Source organism: Rhopalosiphum maidis, chromosome 4, assembly GCF_003676215.2.
Source record: "Rhopalosiphum maidis isolate BTI-1 chromosome 4, ASM367621v3, whole genome shotgun sequence".
Classification (NCBI taxonomy): Eukaryota; Metazoa; Arthropoda; class Insecta; order Hemiptera; family Aphididae; genus Rhopalosiphum; species Rhopalosiphum maidis.
Window position 1 is genome coordinate 21,170,115 of NC_040880.1, and position 20,915 is coordinate 21,191,029.

Consider the following 20,915-nt stretch of genomic DNA (forward strand, 5'->3'; position numbering starts at 1 on the left):
TAAATAGGTACATTATACATCTTGTAATTTCGAGAGTACCTATAAAAACTACAGTTAGGAGCTGATCTGCTGATGCGTCACAGATAGACACAGATAAATAAATTAACAATAGTACCTATCACGTACTTATTTTTAGCAATAATTTAAATTTTAAATTTATTATTTTATTTAATGCTAATTTTACAATTTTATTATATTAGATATTTATAATTTGTATTTATAAATATGCCTATATATTGGATGTTATACTACTTTAGATATTTAATGTTAGTAGCTACTTCAATATTTAACTATTAATTGTCAATGTAATGATTTCTCCGGGCTTCGATCCCGTACTACACGTCTACACGTACTGGTAAATTGTTACTTGTATTTCGTAAGTTCGAACTGAATGTGCCATTACTTTCTTCTACGGTACGGTATAGCATAATTATTGTAACAGTGTACATACTGGTTTCGCTAGTGGTCATATGATTTCTAGAAACGTGCGACGCTATCACTTTGTAGTCACTTTTTATCAAACGAGTTGTAACTTGTAGTTTACCGTCAGTCAGTTGATTCCCGATCTCCGTGCTTGTCTTTCGGTCGGCTACTAATTCTAATTAAAAATTTAATATTTCACATTATTCAACTAACGTCTTATTAAATTAAATCTATCGCTTTCTATTATTTTAGTTTTTAAACCAACTACACTGGACATTGCTTTAATGTTTTTAAGAATTAAATTTATTTATATTTAACAGTTCGATTAAAAGTTGTTTCTGGAAAATTAAAAGAAAACATTAAATTACATAATGTTTAGTGGAATTTTGTGAAGTGTATCAAAACTCTTAGTCTTCAGCTCAATAGCTCGTATGTATTTATTTGTTTTATGGAGAGTATATTAGGGCTCAAATCTTTACAATGTCTACTATTTACCTGTTTTATGTTATTTTATTTATAAATATTTACTCGCACATTTAGGTATAGTTTTTAAATTAATATATTGAACTAAGCTAGAATTGCTAGTTTTAAAATATTTTATGTGTTTGTTAAAATTGTTCATTTGTGGTCTCTAGCATGAGCAATGAATATTCTTATGGCAAAATTTAAGATAGATTAAAATGTGAATTGTCATAATTTGTATTAAAAAGATGTTTAATCTATTTAATTGAACAACAAGATGATCTTAGTAATATTTACTAAATGCAATGAATAACAACATTGTGTATTAAAAATATTAATAAATTCAATTAGACATAATATTAACAAAAATTATATTTTGTTTATTTTCGATTAACTACTTTAAACATATTTTAAAATATTTATATTTTGTTGTTATTGTGTCCAATAAATAAACATAAAAAATATTTTAGTTGTAGATACTTCATAATAAGTGGCCAAAGACATTTTTTTGTGTTTTTATTATCTAATAAAAAAAAAGTTATTGTTCTGTCTCTACAGGAGATTGGTTCCTTCTAGATAATATAGAAGTTACATTTTCTTAGCCCCTTTTTGGGGTTTATTTTAATATGTAGACAATATTAATTTTCTTACATAGTGTTTTTATTTTTGATGTTATCTATGAACTTATTATTGTTTAAAAAAATTTATATTAAGTTTTTATTGATGCTTCTAGTACCGGGTTTAGTTAAATTAATTTATATTTAATTTTTGTTCAAATATACCTACCTACAGATGGAAATCATAGATTTTTTCAATAAGAAAAATTCGCATTATATTATTGTTTTATCTATCATACTAATTTGACATAGGATCATATTTACTTAAACTTAATATATTTAAAATAGGTATTCAAAAATATATACCTTTATATTCCTGACTTGCATAGTATTTACCTATGATTTACTAAAATTATTTGTTAAGTTAAATGTTCAGTAAAATATATTTTTCATGAAAATAAAATATTTTTTAATAATTAATTATCTTAAGTGGTATTTGATATAATTTTTGTTTATTTATTGATACTCTATCGAACAAATGTTTAATCGATTTTATAACTAATATTATTCATACTTAATTATTTATTAATCTTATCTTCTATTTTCAAAATTGTTAGTTTTACTTTTGTTTTATAATAGGAATACTTAATATTTATACTAATTTAGTTTTTAATCAATGGTTTATATATTATTATGAATTATTATGTGATTATCTTAATGAATTTAATTTAATGATTTTGAGTTAATAGATTAGTTTATTACTTATTTATCAAAAGTTATTTTGTACCCATTAGTTGTTTTTACCTATCTGTATCATATTTTAGAAATTAACAATTTATTGTTATTTTATTAATTATAGTAAACCTTGGTAATATTATTGAAAGTATCAGTTTAATTTTATAAATTTTATCTAGATTGATAAGATTTGTCAATTTATGATTCATATTATAAGTTACCTATTAGACTTTTTATATTTCCTTTTAATAGATTAATCTATAGGCTATTGATTATCAGATTTGGACATTTCATATTATTATTATACAAACTAATACATTTATTTTAGGATCGTCTACGTACAATGAGACCATGGTTTGGCCTGTTGTGCCTAAGCATTGTCACCTTGTGCGTGGGACAGCGTCAGCGTCCAATATATATGAACCAATTCGCCGTGCATATACCAAAAGGCTCTGATCAAGCTGAACAAATTGCAGCTAAACATGGTTTCAATAACATAGGACAGGTAAATTCACTTTTTCATAATTTAATTTAACAATGGATTTAATAGAATCAAAATTACTCGTTCAAATTTGTACAATAGATACATAACTTAAACCTGAATATAGATCTGTTGTCCGTAACTAATCAATACTAATGAGTTAATAGTTGGCACATAAGAAGGTTGATAATAATATGGTCTATGAGTGAATCCTTTTATTATCTTTTCTTTGCATAGACGTAAAAGAAATAAAAGATATATACCTATTCAAAAAATATTTCTTACAGGTTCTTGTAGTGAAGAACTATTTTATTTAATTGTATTCGTTGTCTTGGATAGACTTATAAGTTATAAGTATGAAAGTTATATGGACTGTATTCTCTGTTCTATTTTAATGTATATGGAAGATTTTATAATTATACGTCGACTATGAAATTTAACAGTTGAAAATAAATTTGCAAGGTTTTTAAGCTACTTATCTATTGTTAAAAAAATATATATTTAATATAATATCATCATGTATTATGTGTATGTATTGAAATTAAAGTTTACAATTAATCTGAAATATTCACTGTTTTAAATTTTAGACTTTTTGATATAATTGATAAAATGCTCTATAAGATTTATTGTTTTTTTGTAAACTGAAATTATCATAATTTCGTATAGTTAGCACTTTAAAAAGCTTATTTTTATGATTTCTCAATATAATATTATTGGAAAAATAACAAAAATTGACCAAAAGATTGCTAAATCTCTTCATATTGATTCCCGTTAAGCTTGAGAAAGAACATTGGAAATTGGCTTGGCGTGGAAGTCGGGAGCGATTTAAAATTTAAAATACTTGTAGTATAAAACAAGTAGAGTAAAGTGTGATGAATGTAACACCCACTCGCCGTATCCTGTCCATGCTCGTTTTATTATTACTTTTTACTCTCGATTTCTTTAGTGATGACCCAATAACAGTAACTTTATGTTCTTGTAGAATTAAATTGCATAACTGTCATTTTATATTAATGTAGTAATGAGTAGAGTAAAAAGTACAATCAAACCGGTTATAGTGAATTTGTGTAGTCTAAATGACGCGTACGACTTTTTTCCCTGATCCTTTCACGCAACTAGTGTGTTCCTTGATGGTCATATACTCATATGTTTATTGTGGAAGAATTTTTTACTTTCTCTGATCACGTCTGAAACATTGTAATTATTTTGCGGTTGCTGTCGTAGTACTACGACAGACCCGACAGAGAACATCAGCTGTTCGTCGTCTCCCAAACAACTAACTGGTTTTGAATATAACTCTTATATAGATTTGTTGGACAAGTATAAATTTATTCGTTTAGCCGAAGAAGGTATATAATTTTATGAGTGATTGGAGTGGGGAGATACTAGTGACTTCATAATATTAATTTATAATAAGATCCACGTGTTTAGACATTTCAGCTTGCAAAACGATGTCAACACAACAGCATTATATTATTTATGTCTTATGTGATCCGATTTATATTTTTTTCTGGGGCGTTTACCTTAAGAAATAATTTTTTTTACATAATATTAGTATAGTATAGTCAGACCTTATTATTATAAATGTTTAATGTTAAATAAATACGAAGTATAATTTATAATTTTAGAAACAACTAATACATTAAGTACCTATAGTTAACAAATAAAAAATAATACGGTATAACTTAGGTAGTTAGGTAGTAACTAATAATTTATTTAAGTATTCTTTGTATTATAATATGTTTAATTTATTGTTTACTTAATATTAAAAATGTTTATGATTTTAATATGTGTGTACTTCGTTTACGCTGTAACTTAGAATTTTAAAATTTTAAGCAAAAACTACCATATTATTAATATTATTCATATGAACGAATATTTTTAATTCTATGAAGTCCTTGTCACTAGTATATAATAAAATACCCGATACAACGTTTTTTCTCTTGTATTACTTGTATGTTTTTATTTTTATGTTCCAGTTATTTTCCTTGTTAATTCATTTTTTTATCCATTTAACTACTATACTATTATAAAGGCTCAATCTTTTGTTTCTGTGTATAAGTAATGATACTATTATGTTTAAGTGTATTGCCCCTTGTTTATTATGTAGAAATGCAGTACTAAGTTATACAGTTACGTAATTTTTAACTTTTGGTAGGGAAGCGAAATTATTAGTGTGTTCCTCATTGACTCGTGACTGTTTTTTGTTTTATTTTAGACTTGCCTATGTTTATACTCATTTAAGTATTAAAAAGGCACAACACACTTTTTTTTCCCAATTACGTATTTTCCTTTTCCTTTATAGTTTATACTTTACTACCGAGATATGGCTAGATTCTCATTTCAGCTGAACAAAAAAAAAAAAATACAATTTTAAGTATATATATATATATATATATATAATATTATACTAAACTTTTCAGCAATTAGCAAAAACAGAATATATTATGAAAAAAAACATTTTGTAATAAATTAAAATTATTTATCATGAAAACATAAATAAATGTAATGATAACGGTTGTTTACGTTGGTGCTGACTGATCATTTAAGTGGCAGAGTACATCGTACCTGCAATGTATACTCGTATATGTTGGTCCCCAAAAACGTAAACAATAAAATACTAGTGAATCTTTGGATTTTTATTTAATATACAAAATAAATAAAAATGCGTTTAACGAAAAAATTCTGTTTGGTTGATATTATCGAAGTAGAAAATATATTTTAAAACTTTTAATTAAATAATAAGTATTATATATTTTACTACATTATTTATTCATAAATTGTAATCAATGTTTAATATATTTAATATATTATGTTACTTTATAGTTTAATATAATTTAACTTTCAATTTAAAATATTAATGGTTTTTCTAAATTTTAATTGTTATTTGTTATATGTTAACACTTCAACAAAATCTTTTAGTTTTTTATTATAATAAAAACTAAATACTACCTAGATTAATACATTTTGTTTTAGTATTATGATGAATAATATTTTGTATGTATGTCGTATAATATAAATATTTTTTATTATAAAAAAATGTGAATTTTTAATTCCCTATTTTATTCTACCTATTCTTACTATATATTGTACGCCCTCGATTACATACGCTACACGCTACACTGAGGCATTACTTTTTTTGTGATAAATGTATTTATACATTTTTTATTTTATATCATACTATACATTTGTATACTAAAATAAGTTGTAACACCATATTTGTATTAAATCTTAATACTTAAACGTTAAATACAATTAAAATAAAATACATCTGTTGATTTTCGGGATTGAGAATTGAGATCTATAAAATTGTAAAATATGTACTATGGTATTTACTATTTTAATTTTGTAATAACATAACTTCCAGTCAAAATATAACATTTATTAAAATTATTATATTTTTAATATTTTTTATCGTTATATTTTCTTTAGTTTTTTTTCTTTTTAAATGACGACTTAAATTTTAATTTTATATTTTTAACAAAATATTTTTTGTAGTATTTCAATTCATAAAAATCGAAATCCAGACAAGTAGTTTATGAGTTATAAGTATTAAAGTTTAGGTGGTGGGGTAGTAGATCAAAAATTTCAGGATATCCCCTTGTATCAGTGTATCACTACTCTGTTCACCTAAACTTTAAATATCTACTTATAACTTATAGACTACTCGTAAGAATTTCGACTTTTATGTATCGAAATATCCCAAAAAATATTTTACTTCAAAATATGAAATTTAAAATACGCTATTACTCAAAAAAGTAAAAAACTTAAAACTATAAAAAATATTTTCAAAAACATAAATAGATTTAAAAAAATGAGTGTTTTTTGATAAAAATAATTGGCTAGTAAAATTATAAGATACGAGGAATGAAGAAAAAAAAATATGGGAGAGATTTGGGAGTGAAGAGTGGTAGCGATGATATAAGCGACTGTTTCTTATACAATGTATATATGTGCAAATTAGAATACAGATTTTGTTTTTATGATATTGGTTATATTATATTAAATTAAAGTATAAGCCCACTGATTTTATAATGTAGTTTATTATAGAAATTAAAATTATAGGTATATTAAATTAATATTTAAGCCTAAAGTTATTGATTGATATTGATTAATATGATTAATAATACACGTGATTCATAATAAAACAATATATTATCAAATGAAAGCAAAAAAAAAAAAAATACACTCAGAAGTAAGACAAATGTTTTAAAACAAAATATGTAGTTCATTATATTTTTTTTAAATAATCAAAATTATTGTACATATAAATGTCAATGAGTGATGTAATTTTTATTTAAGGACCAATATACATGAGTTATTAATACTAATTAAAATAAAGTAGTTTGTCGATTTGGGCCATTATAACCTTGGATGAAATGGGGTATTTCTTTAATTTTTGTCGGATGAAACATAACCATCGAACTGCTTTTGACGTTCGGTTGTAGACACAAATCAGCGTCATGAGTCGAATTATTATTGTTAGTAATTTTCAAAATCGGAAAAGTGGTTTTTTCCCTGGAGAGCTGCTCGGTTTTTGACAGAGATTAATGGCGTACCGATCATCGTTGAGTTATAATTTGTTTCTTGGCAAAAGGAAAAGGGGTTCTTATTCGCAAGTAATTTAAAACAAATTACATTAGTTCTGTCTGGTTTGGTGTACAGGAGCCAAAGAAAGACACTGACCAAATACAACTAGACCATCGTCGCCATTTCATCGTCAGTACATTAGTTTAATTGTTGTTTAAAGTCGAGATAGATAACATATTCAAAATGTTTACAACTTATTATTTGTTTTTAATATTTAATTCTAAATTCCTTTAGGAACAGTATAGTGTCTCACTTAAAAAATTGTTTACTGTTGTACTATATTGTATAAGTCTGATCTAACATTTACTTCCATTCATTTTTAAATATGCATATTAATTATTCAATTATACATATGCTATACTTATATTACATTATTATTTATTTATATCACTCATACACATAATGTGCTCAACTTCATCAAATAAATAGCCTGCGATGCGTGAAATTCATGTTAGTTTATATAATCATTTAATCATACAACGCACAGAATTATAAGATAGTTATATTTTGCATCAATAAAAAAATTGGGTTACAATTTGTAAGCCAAAAATATGTTTAGCTTTTAATTAGTAAAGTTAATAGGAGGGTAATATTTAATAATAGAACTAGGTGTTGATTGTTGACTTAGTGTTAGACTGACTGTTTTTTCTTGCTAAACCTCGATAAGTCTTACAACATTGTCTTTTGGTTATCCTCAAAGATCATAATTCTTACTGACTTTGACACCTGCTCCTCCCATTACTGTAGTCACACTCACTCCGTATCTCTTGTCTTTACCACATTGCACTAAGTTTTCTTTGGTTCATTTGAATACAAATTACATTATTTACAAATATACAGCGTGCGCGTGCGCGCGCACACACACACACATTATGTTTATTGTATATATATCTGAAATTTAGTTCAACTTTTATAATTTAAAACTGAAAAGTTACAAAACAAATTTGAGTTGATGAGTTAACAGGAAATGTATTTAATTTTTCGAATTATGAAAGTATTTGAGCTGTAAAAGTTCGAGTTATCGAAGTTTTCTGTATAATATACTTTAATTATATATTTAGTGTTTACAAGTTAATGTCTTGTAACAAAAATATTTTATTAAGTTTTAAGCTTAGAACTTTTTGAAAGCTTAACGATACGGACGTTTCATTGACATCTTTTACGTTCATCGGTTGACCGGATTACCACTCACTATGATGGTTACTGAATTATCTTGATAACCACGTTTTTTTTTTTTTTAATATTAGTAACCGCATTATTTGTTTCATTTTTTAACGGTTTCTGGTAAATAACTTTTATTGTATAAGCAGAAAAGTTGTCTTTGACAATATATTTAAATCGGATGATTAGTCTATCAAAAACTTATTGTGCCAATCTGTTTTGAATGGATAGTATGTGACCCTGTCAAAGTTAACAAACAAAAACAGTTAATAAATGTGACTAATGTTTGGGAATTTTGGCTAAACAATAAGTTTTAATACGCCTGAATTATTTACTAATCTCGTAAATACAGTAGGTATATAGACATTCGGTTATACAATTTCTCTCATTTACATTTAATCTAATTGATCTGTTATCTAAAATTAAAATATTTTGTTGCATTGATTAATTAAAACCACCACAACAAACTCGAACAGAAATTTAACAGGTTAAATAAAACTTAGTAATGCAGAACAAAGCAATGTTGAAAATGACAAGCTAAAAAAAAAATATTCGAATTTGTTATTTATAGTTTTTATAAAGATCTTACTAGGTACCAATTGAAACGATAATTATTTTGATTATTCTCGTATAATATAGTTCAATGGTGTTTTGTATATGAACAGTAGTAGGTATACTTTATTTGTTGTAACATTCGTTACACATTATACGTTACACTGTGTTTTTAAAATTGATAAATTATTAAAACCTATAAAAACAATTAATGTAGTATTTATTGTATGTTAATTAAAATATTATAGGTAGATATTACATTTATGATATTTTTATTATTCAATTATAATATAATTAAATACCAATATATATTTATCATAATTATTGTTAAAACAAATATCAAATATATGAAAAGAATACAAATCAATTTAAATGTTCAGTTAGTCATAATATTAATTATATTAGTAGGTGTTTAAAATAAAAGTGAATAAAAAAAATATAGGTACTGTTTATTTTGTTGATGGATAAATTATATAATGCTAATATTATAACAAGGTAGGGATACGCTCTTCTTTGCGTATAATATTGACAACCCATTTGTATTGCGTCCGTTTTAGAATAATTTAATTTTGGATAGAAGTAGATCTAACAAATTATTTATCCGTGAAAATAAATTTTAAAATGCTGTTAGTGAAATTCAATTCTAACTCATTAGCGAAATGGCCTTATTTTACAGTGCATCCCTTGTAATTTTAAAAATTGCAGTAGAAAGTGTTTATATTTAATTAAAAAATAATAATATTCAATTAGGAATTATATTAGAATACAATTGTCGAGTGTCGTACCTACTTGTTTAGTTATCTTATGATTATTTAACTATTTACATAATTTATTTATTGACTATAGTATAATATTATAATAACAATAATTTTATATCAAGTTTGTATTATCACGAAGGAAATACAAGCATCGAACATTTTTTTTATCAAACTTTAGTTTCGCAGTTTGTGAATTCATTCAAAAGACAAAACTATTTTATTTACTTCTATAGAGTAAGGGGTATGTAAAAATTAAAATAACTATGTTTTTGTTTAAGTTAAATAATATAAAACGTTTTTTTAAATGGCTGTTAACAATGGTTAGTCATATTTGGTGTAAGTGTGAAGAAACTCAAGAAACCACATGGATTGAGTACTATAATTTAATGTATTTGCTTTATTTGTTATATTTTTTTTATGTTAAGTACTTGATTTTTGTGGTTTTAAGGTTTGTGTTGTAAAGAGGTCGTCATGTATATAATTATTATATACATATATATTTACATAATATAATGCAATTTATATTAGTCATCATTGTTTTACATTCATTATGGTAGATAAATTTTCATACGTTAATCACATAGTATTTATTATTTGTTATTATAGGTATAAGTAATATTGAAAAATGTTATCAGAAAGTTTGAATAAAATACATTACTATGGTGAATGTATATATATACATTATTATTCAGTGATTTTTTTTATATTGTTAGTTAAGATATGAAACCACGTATCCAAATATGTGAATGCTTAAGAATAAAAAAACCGTTAAAATAAAATATTAATGAATTGTGTTTGTTTTGCTTTTGGTTTAATTGTGATTTTTTTAGTTTTTGTAGATTATTAGTGTTATTATTTATAACTATACAGTTTTGATATATTTTTTTTTTATTAATTTATTATTACCTAATTAGTGAAAATTATTAAGGATGTACCTTGTATACATTTAGTAATTTATGACATACATATTTTGCCCCGAATATTTAAAATGATACATTATTTTTTACCATGGGTAATTAAATTACCTACTTGTGAATATTATTCGAATGTTAAGCTGGAACGAATGGTGAATTATAAATCGGACCGAAACGATTTTTTGAATATTTTAATAAAATATAAATATAATTAATTTTCTTAAATCGAATTACTTACAAGTCATAGTAAATTAATAGAATATCTGACGTGGAATGATATTAGAATCACGTTACACTAGTACTTATACATAACATTTTTTCCAGTCATAATAATTCGGATCAGTAAACAAATATGTCAGATCTTACAATATCATTTTATTATCATTGAATATGACGTACTCAAATTATATGTATTTTATTAGGATACATTTTACGTACGAAATATTTTGTAGGTAATTAATATTAGTTCTAAACTAATTATTATTAGAAAATTATGCAAAATATAATATCATAATAGGTGTGTACTATAGGTACATTAAATTACAAATTATTCATTGGAAAGTTGATGATATTTATTAATTAGTAATTCTAAAAATAGTTTATGCATATAATAATATCGAAATATTTTGTTATGTAATCTAATTTAAAATACATCGAATTGCTTAATGAACATGTAGGTATACATTTTTATATAATATTAAGTCAATTTTATCGTTTACAGTCTTGATTTAATTAATAGGTAATTAAGTAATAAGTACTTTGGTTGTATTAATTCAATTGAACATGTATTGTTTTAGGTTTCTATATTACGTTTAGAATACTTACTTTACCCATTGTGGCAGTCCGTCGAGAATTTTGTTGTCATAGCTACTAGCTTATACGTCTTACCAATGTTGATTTTATAAAATATTATTTAATTATATTTTTGGTTTACATTTTATATTATTTGGTTTTGTAAATATTAATTTTTTTTATTAAATCTTCTACTGTTATTTATTACATCTACTCTGTTTTAGGTAGTATTTACCATCCGAGTTAAGATATTTTATTTACAGTTTCAGTTATGATAATTAGACTGTTAAATACGATTAGGCAATTATTGGTTATATTTTATTTTGCACTCATAAATTATTTATCAAATTCAGAAAGTCCATGTACCGATTTTCTTTAATTATTTATAGTATCATTGTATAATTCGGTACTTATACCAAATTAGAAATTTATAATTTATTTTAACTTTATACGGTACTAACATATTGATTTTTATGATAATAATAACCATGTGTAATACATTTAACATGTAAATTATACTTTTTAGATTTAGAGCAGAGTCATGAATGTATAGATTTTACAATGGGTGTTTTTTATTTTATTTCTGTATATTCTATAAGTAGTCGAGAAAATTCTCCAATTTTCAACTGAAAGAAAGGTTTTTGATAAAAAATTGGGCCTAATTAGTACTTTAAAGAGGTAAAAATTAATAATTCTCAGGACTTATAAAATAAAACATAATAACAAGTAAAATAAAAAAAAAATAATGAAAAACAGAAATTGTTACGACAAAATTGATTTTGTTTTTTTTAAATAGATACTTGACATTTTATCCGAGTTTTCTGTACGCAATAAAATTTTTTAAGTATTTTGATTCTATTTGAGCCATTAATATATTTATTGACTTTTAAATTTTCAATAAAGTCTTTTTTTCTAAATACCAATAAAAAATTATTCATCGAGTCAAAATTTTTGAAAATTGAATACAATTTTTCACATGAGTTATAATATTTATATAAAAATGTTAAAAATACATAGGTATATGTATTTAAAGTTCAAATTTTATTATACGCAGCTTTCAGAATATATAAACTAATTTTAAATTATTAATAATACAACAAGTGTAGCATATTCGGCTAAAAAAAAAATCAATTTACCGTTAATTTACAGTACAATTAATTACTTTAGTAAATATATTAAGAAATGTATTTAGTGGTATAGGTCGACAGATCGTCTTTGCTTAGAATCGTTTTTCGTATACAATGATGATAATTAAATTCAACACATTTATTACAATTGCCCACTCGACATTAACTGTACAGCAGAGTGAACCTACATGCTATCATCTTTTTTACCTTTAAATGATGTTTTTTTTAACGATATGATAATGTTAGAAATTTAAGTATTATAAAAATTCAAACACATTTAATATCAAAATCTTAATTAAGACTTTTGGGTTTATTTTTATAAAACATAATTTAACTTGTAAGTTGTAACATAAAACTGCTTAAATCTGGTTTAATAATTAGGCTAACTTTTAATTGTTTATGGTTTTTACTTTGTAGGCTAATTTAACTTAACTCGGTTATTTTTTTAGAAATACGAGAGATAATAAAACCAATCCCTCGATTTAAATGTTTTTCAAAAATAGTATTAGTAAATTTAAATTTTTAATTATTTAATTAACTTTGGTGATTATAGCATGTTATTAAACAAATACAATTTGTATATTATAATATACATTTAATGAAATAAATCATAATATTTTATGATAGTTATATATTTCTATATAAAAATATTTTTTTTTATTTACGTGTCTACATGTTCATCTTTTGCTTAATGTTTCCATGTATTATTTTGATTTAGTTATTATAATCAATCATAATTGGGATGTTTTAATAAAAACTTAATTCATGATAATCGCAGGTAGGTACTTTGTTTAACAGTGATTTATATTGGATATAACTTATATATTTTGTCTCTATATTTTCTTCGAAAGTATCGGGAAATCATAAATTTTAATTAATCAAATTACATTTGATGTTCAATATATTAAAATAGATTGTATCTTTGAATTAATCTCGGGTTGAAATAATTTAAACTGTTTGTTATTTATGATTAAAGTGGTACTCTATATTTAATTTCTAATAATTTATTATTTATAGTAATTGTTTGTAAACACAGAAGTTTAAATAATTGAAATTGTATAATGTTAATTAATTTATTTTATGCTCCTTAAATGAGTTATTGTATTGTTATATATTATCTGTAATAATTTGACGTTAGGTATAGTGTTAAAAATATAAACTTTATTAAAATAATATTAATTTTGTCGAAAGTTTATAGTAGAAATTTATGTTTCGATAGGAGGCGTATGGTAAACATTTTTTCTTGCCAATTAGCGTCTTAAAGTTAGATCCTTCTGATTTTCATCTCACGTAACTTGTGCATAACGTTAAACGTAAAGTTATTCCAAAACTTTTCGAATTCGATTATGTATACAATCGGGAAGTTTCCGTTCTAATTAAATGAATTTCATTGATAAATTTGGATTAGCCCTCCTCAGAGGATAAGGAGTTATCACGATAAATATAATACAGTGAAACGGATGGCACATAATACATCAGGCAGTAATGTGCCAACCTAAACCTGTTATCCTAGTCCTGAAATTATTATTATGGTGTTGCTTAAACGCCAGGATTAGTTAATTCCTTGCAATCAATTTATCACACAATTATGACTAGTTCCGTTCAAAGTGATTTTCACTATGTAATAATTGTATGTAAAATGTTACGACTTGGTCGTTGGTCGTTACAGTAAGAATCGTTGAAATTATTTTGTTTTACTTATTAGATATATTCAGTAATTAATGACTACTTAAAAGCCATCATATTATTATTATTATTTATGTTAGATGTTATTTTTTTTTCTAAGAATATATTTCATTATTAATTAAAATTACCTATATTATGAGATAATGAATAATCATTGAACAGTTTAAAAAAAAATAAAATGTTCTTAATAAATTTTTAGATGTTTAGCGAAATTTGGAATTATGTACTGAATGATGTTTGAAATAATTTTGTAAAATTTGGAAATGAAATACACATATATTGTAAAAAAACGAATCATTACAGAATTTAATATGATGTATTGATTTTTGTTTTTTGTTATATGATACATATTTTTAGATAAAAGCAACTTATGGTATACAATAGTATATAATATAAACCATTTAAAAATATTATAAATTAGGTTTTCTTAATTTGGTATGTAAAAAAGGGGAGTCAACGAGAGGTTATTTTTAATATTCGCTAAACCGTATTATTGTTACTTGTTTTTTGCTCATTTAATTTTCGGTACGGGTACCGGTAGTTAATTTTGTTCATTAGACAAAACTTGATTTATAAGTTATTATTAAGTTTGGCCTGTTGAATAAACAAGTTTAAAATGCGGTACACATATAGGTTGTTGTGTGTGTTGTGTAGTAAGAAACGATAATTTTTACTCACAATGATGCATGTTAGAACTCTTGAAACAAGAACTATTCCTGGATCTCACTCGCAGAGCTCTATGCGGTTTTATTACTGTAAATGGATACCACGGGACTGTATGTTATTGCAAAGTTTTCGCATTTTCGAGCCCGTTTGGGAGGGCAGTTGCTGTTCTGACAGATCCCTAGTGATTATGTTATTCATACTACCATCAATGTGATTTTCCCTTCGAAGAAGGACAGATTTATTTGATGAATAAACGTAAAAAAGGATTATCTTGTTCCGGTATTAGTGGTATTGTAACCGTTTTAATCGATTTAAAACACATATATAAAATGTAAAAATACGAAACCAAAATATTACAGTGAACATTATATTTCGACTAACATTATCTATTAATTATCGTATTAGTATTTTCATAACGTTTTGAAAAATATATGTTAGTTAAATTAAATATAAATTAATTCAATTACAACACCTATTATCTTGATCATTTCTGTATTATCTAATGAAACGTTTTAGACTATATCTACTGTTAGTTTTATTGTAGTTTTGTATAAATTAATATGTTTTTTTAAGACTAGTTAAATCACATCGGATTACCCTTTATTATCCAGTTTTTCACTTTCTGTGATTTTATGTTCACGAATTTATTTAAAAAAATACTGTGCTTACAATTCTTAAAACTATTAGTTTATTGACGGTAATAGTCAATGGATAATTAGTACGTAATTAGTACAAAAATATTGTAATCTGCCCCTTATTATATGTTCCATTTCGAAAATGATGTACCTAAAGTTTATGATTTATAACTTAAAGTATGAATAAATAATAATAATAAAAATAAAAAGGATGAGTATGTCGTGTTAAAAATAAAAACAAAAAAATATGTTACTAGAAAAAATACTTACTTAAATTAAACCAAATTGATTAAAATGTAATCCTAAAATAAAATTAACTATATTATCTAACTAGGTAGTAAAAAAAAAAATATATATTTTATATGTTATAAATTATAATGGCAGATGACTGTGGTGGATTATTTTTAAACCTGTCAATGGATTTCTATTAATTACATTTTGTTGAAGGTTTTTAAATAATTTCTTGTTTTTAGCTGAATTTGTTAAAAATGGCACATGTCTAATTTAAATATGAACCCATAATATAATAATGTATTATAAATTTATAAACATGTATATAATTTGATTGTATTATATTATTTTTATTAAATTATAAAATTATTATTTATTAAATTTTTTATTTAAAACTAGTCATAACCAAAAGTGTTTCTTAATGTATAGATAGTAATCAAATATATATATATATATATATATATATATATTTATATGTTTATAAGAAATAAGAATGTAACTCGTCATTAATATTTTATTATTTTAAAAATCGTTAAACGACGAATGTTTAATTTTAATATCAAAAGTATATAAATAATAAATTTAAATATAATTTTTTTTTTACTTTTGAATAATATAGGTACATCGTAAGATTTAAAACAGTTATTGCCTAATGCATATTGATACTATTATAGCTACCATATCATATATTAATTATTATTATTATTATTATTATTATTATTATACTACCTATACAATAAATGATTGAATTCAGGTGGTGCTGTTAAGTGCCTTCCCGATAACGCAATTGTTTATTTCATATTAATCTGTGATAATTTTCACTAATTTATTAATAAATAAGTAAGTAGGTATTTATTGTATGGATTTTTTAAAAAGCAACAATTAAATAAATAATATATGATAAAAAAAAAATCATCTGGAGTTTGAACCATTTTGGTAAATATTGTATTTCTTTGTGTACCTATGTGCGAGTTGTTGTTAGTTTTAAATTTGTTTTCATAAAAATAATATACTTGAACTTTTCCTATAGTTTTCAATTTAATCGATCTAAAATACTTTATGTTTGTACATTTGGTGCATACATTGGTCCATCAATTGTTTTTTATTGTTGATTTCAAGGTCTTTACATAAGTTACAAGTACACCACCGCGCTGTGTGAACAACCAATAGTCGTGTTGTTCTAGTTGAGTGCAGGGCTGTTGGCAGCAGCCAAGGTTCGCGTTTATTGAGTGCCCGGTGAAATGTTTGTGTGGTTTTTGAGAGCAAGGAGAAATTATTTAGTTTTATTTTTTTCGTCAGCTACCTGAATTGTGCAATTTCGCTGGGCATATATAGTAATACGTATATAATATGTCCCGGTAGCGTGATGAAACTCATTAACCGCCTGTCCATTTGTTACATGGTCGGAAGAGAGCCGAAGAAGAATAAAAATAAAATGACCAAAATCAGTGGTATATTAATCAGTATTTCGTTACTCTGTATTCCGTCGGTACTGGAGTCTCGCATGTACATAGTGTGCGTTGTATTATATTCTGTTTTATGTTTTTACCCCTCTCCCCATAATTTTTACATAGTATATTTTAATATAATTTAGATTTGAAATAAGTACTTCAATGTAATTAAAGTAATGTAAGTTATAAACAAAATTTAATTTTGATTCATTAGTCGAAGTTTTATTAGGTATTATTGTTTGAGAATGTACAAACTGTATAGGATTGATGGTAATTGTATTAAGTGTAGTTAGCAGACCGCAAAGATAAATACCTATTTTATAAATCTTAGAAATACGGTGTTTCAAGGAGATTGTATAGTACTTTTTTTTAAATTGCCGTTATCATTTGAATTTCAACTTTTTAGTATGTTTAATATTTACTTTATTTACTATTATTATTTTTTCTAACAGTTATTGACTAATTGGTGGATTTTGGTCTTATTAAGTAAAGACTAAAGAATAGTCGTAACATTATTACTTTTATTAGCTGGAAAATTAATTTTATTGCGACTTCTTACTGTAGGTATACTTGAGTGTTAATTATGTGAAAAGAATATTATACTCGTATTCAATAAAGTTTTTAGTTCTATTTTTACTAACAGTTTTCATACGTATTTGTTATTAATTTTTCATATTAAATTAATAAATAGTATTTTGTAGTTACACGTTATCAATAATTCATGTAAAGATAAGAAAATAGAAAATTACTTGAAATGTGAATCAATAGTGTTGAAAACTCAGAAATTCGGATTATGTAAGAAAATTAGAGTGAAAACGGTTTAGAGCATAAAATATCGTTGAAGCGGAGTAGACCACATGAAATTTATGTAATGGAGAAGTATTCTAAACTTTTGTAGTAAAGTTTTACAATAATGTGGTAAATCAACGATGGAGTATGAGTCCAGATGATGTACGTGTTGTGCATTAAATAAGAGACAAAACAAAAACTGTGTATGGGAGAAATGAAAATTATTAAAAGGGTATGTTATTTTTGTGTGGATGGGTTAAGAGTTGAGGATAGTGATAGGATTTTATTAAATTTTATTGAGATATTTAATGTATTCGTAAACTTGAATACGAGTGAAAATATTCTTATTTTGTTTTAAATTATACAACAAACCATTTTGTTTGTCTATTTTATTGCGTATATTATATAATTTATACTTAAATTATGTCTTAACAGATCGTTGTCTAATTAAGTTAAATTGTAAGTGTATGTATTTTATATTCAAAATGTTATGCAAATAAGTTGTTAGAAATGATAAATTAGTATTCATCACTAAATGTCATTTAATTTAGACGTTTTAAAATATTTCACTTGGTAATTTGCTGTAATTTAAGTATAAAATATAGACCATAAGCAAAACGTTAAGTTGTGCTCTTATGAACCAATATATTAGAAATCAACTGTAGTGACATACATCATTGACCATGAAGGTTTTTCATATTGATTTCTGGGTTTAGAATTTATGTGTTCCTAACCGGTTTCGAGCTATTTGTAATTAAATATTAGCTGTAACCATAAATACATTAGCCCAGACACATACTCACACGTACATATTATTATGTACAATGTACATATATTTAATAAGTATGCATAATACGTCATAAATTGTCTGGTTAAAGTTACTGTAATACGTTTGAAATGGAAAGTGATTATTTTTATTACAAAATGCACATCTTGAGGATTTGAATAATAATAATAAAAATCAGATGTGTTTAAATTACTAAAATCCGGACTACAGTCGCGATAAAAATTGTATTCAAAATTTGGTGGAGTGTACAAATGGATAAAACAAAGTGTGTCCGGTAATTACTTCTCCCTTTATGTAAACCAGCTTTAGAGAAGGTCGAGAGATTGTGATTTTTGCAAGTCACGCCTATGAGACGAAGGTCGATCATGGGCAAAAAGAAAAAAAACAAAAGAAAGGAAATACTTGGGAAACACCCTATAGCTTATTTTAAATGGTTCTGAGCGTTTTTTTTAACGTTACGATGACCATTACCATATTGTGTTTTTCAAGCAAAATATCTATGTAAGTACATTGGTTTTATTCAATGCACTTCTATTACTTGTATAGTATTATGTGCGTATGTACGCTATAGGTTTGTTATGTGTATAAAATAATAATAATATGATCTGACCTAGACTTAATTATCAGGAATGATTATGGCTTATATGATAATTGCACGAGACCATAATAACAACATAATATTACCACATGACTGTCTCCTGATCTTGTAATCGCATATGTCTATATAACTATCGCATTTCCGGCGTGGTTCAACTGTATTGTAATCACAGCGATGACGGTGTAATTAGGAATATTACGATATGCGTAAAAACAAAAAGGAGAGTTATATTATAACTGTATAATACGAGTATGAACATATTATTATTATAAGGTTGGTTTCTAGCATTTGTATATCTATAGGATACTGGCATACCCAACTGCTGTAATTATTCGTTGTCAAATTTTGCAAAGAATCGAGGTTTTAGCAAAAGAATAGGGGGATAAAGGAATATTTTGCTAATGTAAAAAATTTTAAGTTAAAAAGGAAGTAGGTTTTATTTATGAGATCACTCTTTTGATGCGAAAAAGCCTTTTTAGTTTTTATATAGTTTATTTTTTTCATATTGTTTGTGTCAAAGTATAAATACAACTTTGAATGTATTTCAACTGAAATTAACGTACTAGTGAGGTACATCAGGGATGTTTTCGTTGATAGGTATTTAGAATGCGCACGCACATTTGAAACACATTTTTGTTTAACTAAAAATAGTTTTTTTTTTCTATAAAATAAAACTTTATTTACAGTCAATACAAAAAACGCAATAAGTAAATGCGATATCAGTGAATTTTTAATTATTTTTGGCTTGATGTGCGTGAGTGGGAAAATGTTTATCCACAACACCTCTTATTAATGTATATTTTTTTACATAGCTTATATAGTTAACGAAAACGAAATAGTTTTATTGTTGTATGTGAATATTATTTTAAAGTGGATTTATTCTTACTGTAATTATAATTTTTTATTTTGTAACATTACTTTTCAAATGATACTAAAATAATAAAATTAACAATTTCAATGTAAATTCAATGTAAAGCAAATATATAATAGTTGACAAGTGATTATAAATGAATAATTCATAGTTAATACATTTAAATAATTAAAAATATTTTATAATTACCGAGTTTCAATTTAAATAACTACTTAAATTTTGAATTTATAAGATTTATCAACAAATTGGCACAACGAATAAAATTAATATTTACGTATTTAATACTTGTACTTATAGCGAGTACCTACTCATAGCTAACTAAAAGTACTCAACAATCTATTCTGTAAAACTAGTAGTTGTTGTTTAAATAAACGGTTGTGGTAAAAGTAGTATTGCTTGATACTTCTGGAAATACCTGTTTAGACTTTCTTTCCATTTAGCCGTTGTGTTTGCTATAAGCATTTATCATGCACCTAATCTATTGTTAGCAGAATTAATTTATTCTCCCCCCCCCCCTAAAAAAACCAAAATAATTTGTGTATTTTAAAATTTGTAATTTATAAAAATCTTATAATATCATATTGTTACTCTAGTTGTTTAAATGTTATGATTAAGGCTCGGATTTATATGTAAATACATATTTTTACTG

General features: G+C 24.6%; 1 protein-coding gene across 2 annotated transcripts in view; it reads left to right on the forward strand.

The window, feature by feature from the left end:
• Nucleotides 1-539: 539 nt before the first annotated feature.
• The window catches only part of LOC113550595 (furin-like protease 2), a 126,145-nt gene continuing 105,769 nt past the window's right edge, over nucleotides 540-20,915 (forward strand). For both annotated transcript variants that reach the window (XM_026952529.1, XM_026952530.1), the window contains exons 1-2: nucleotides 540-852; nucleotides 2,506-2,682. In XM_026952529.1, coding sequence (XP_026808330.1) covers nucleotides 2,521-2,682 — 162 coding nt within the window. In that variant the 5' untranslated portion in view covers nucleotides 540-852; nucleotides 2,506-2,520. The remainder of the gene's footprint in view (nucleotides 853-2,505; nucleotides 2,683-20,915) is intronic.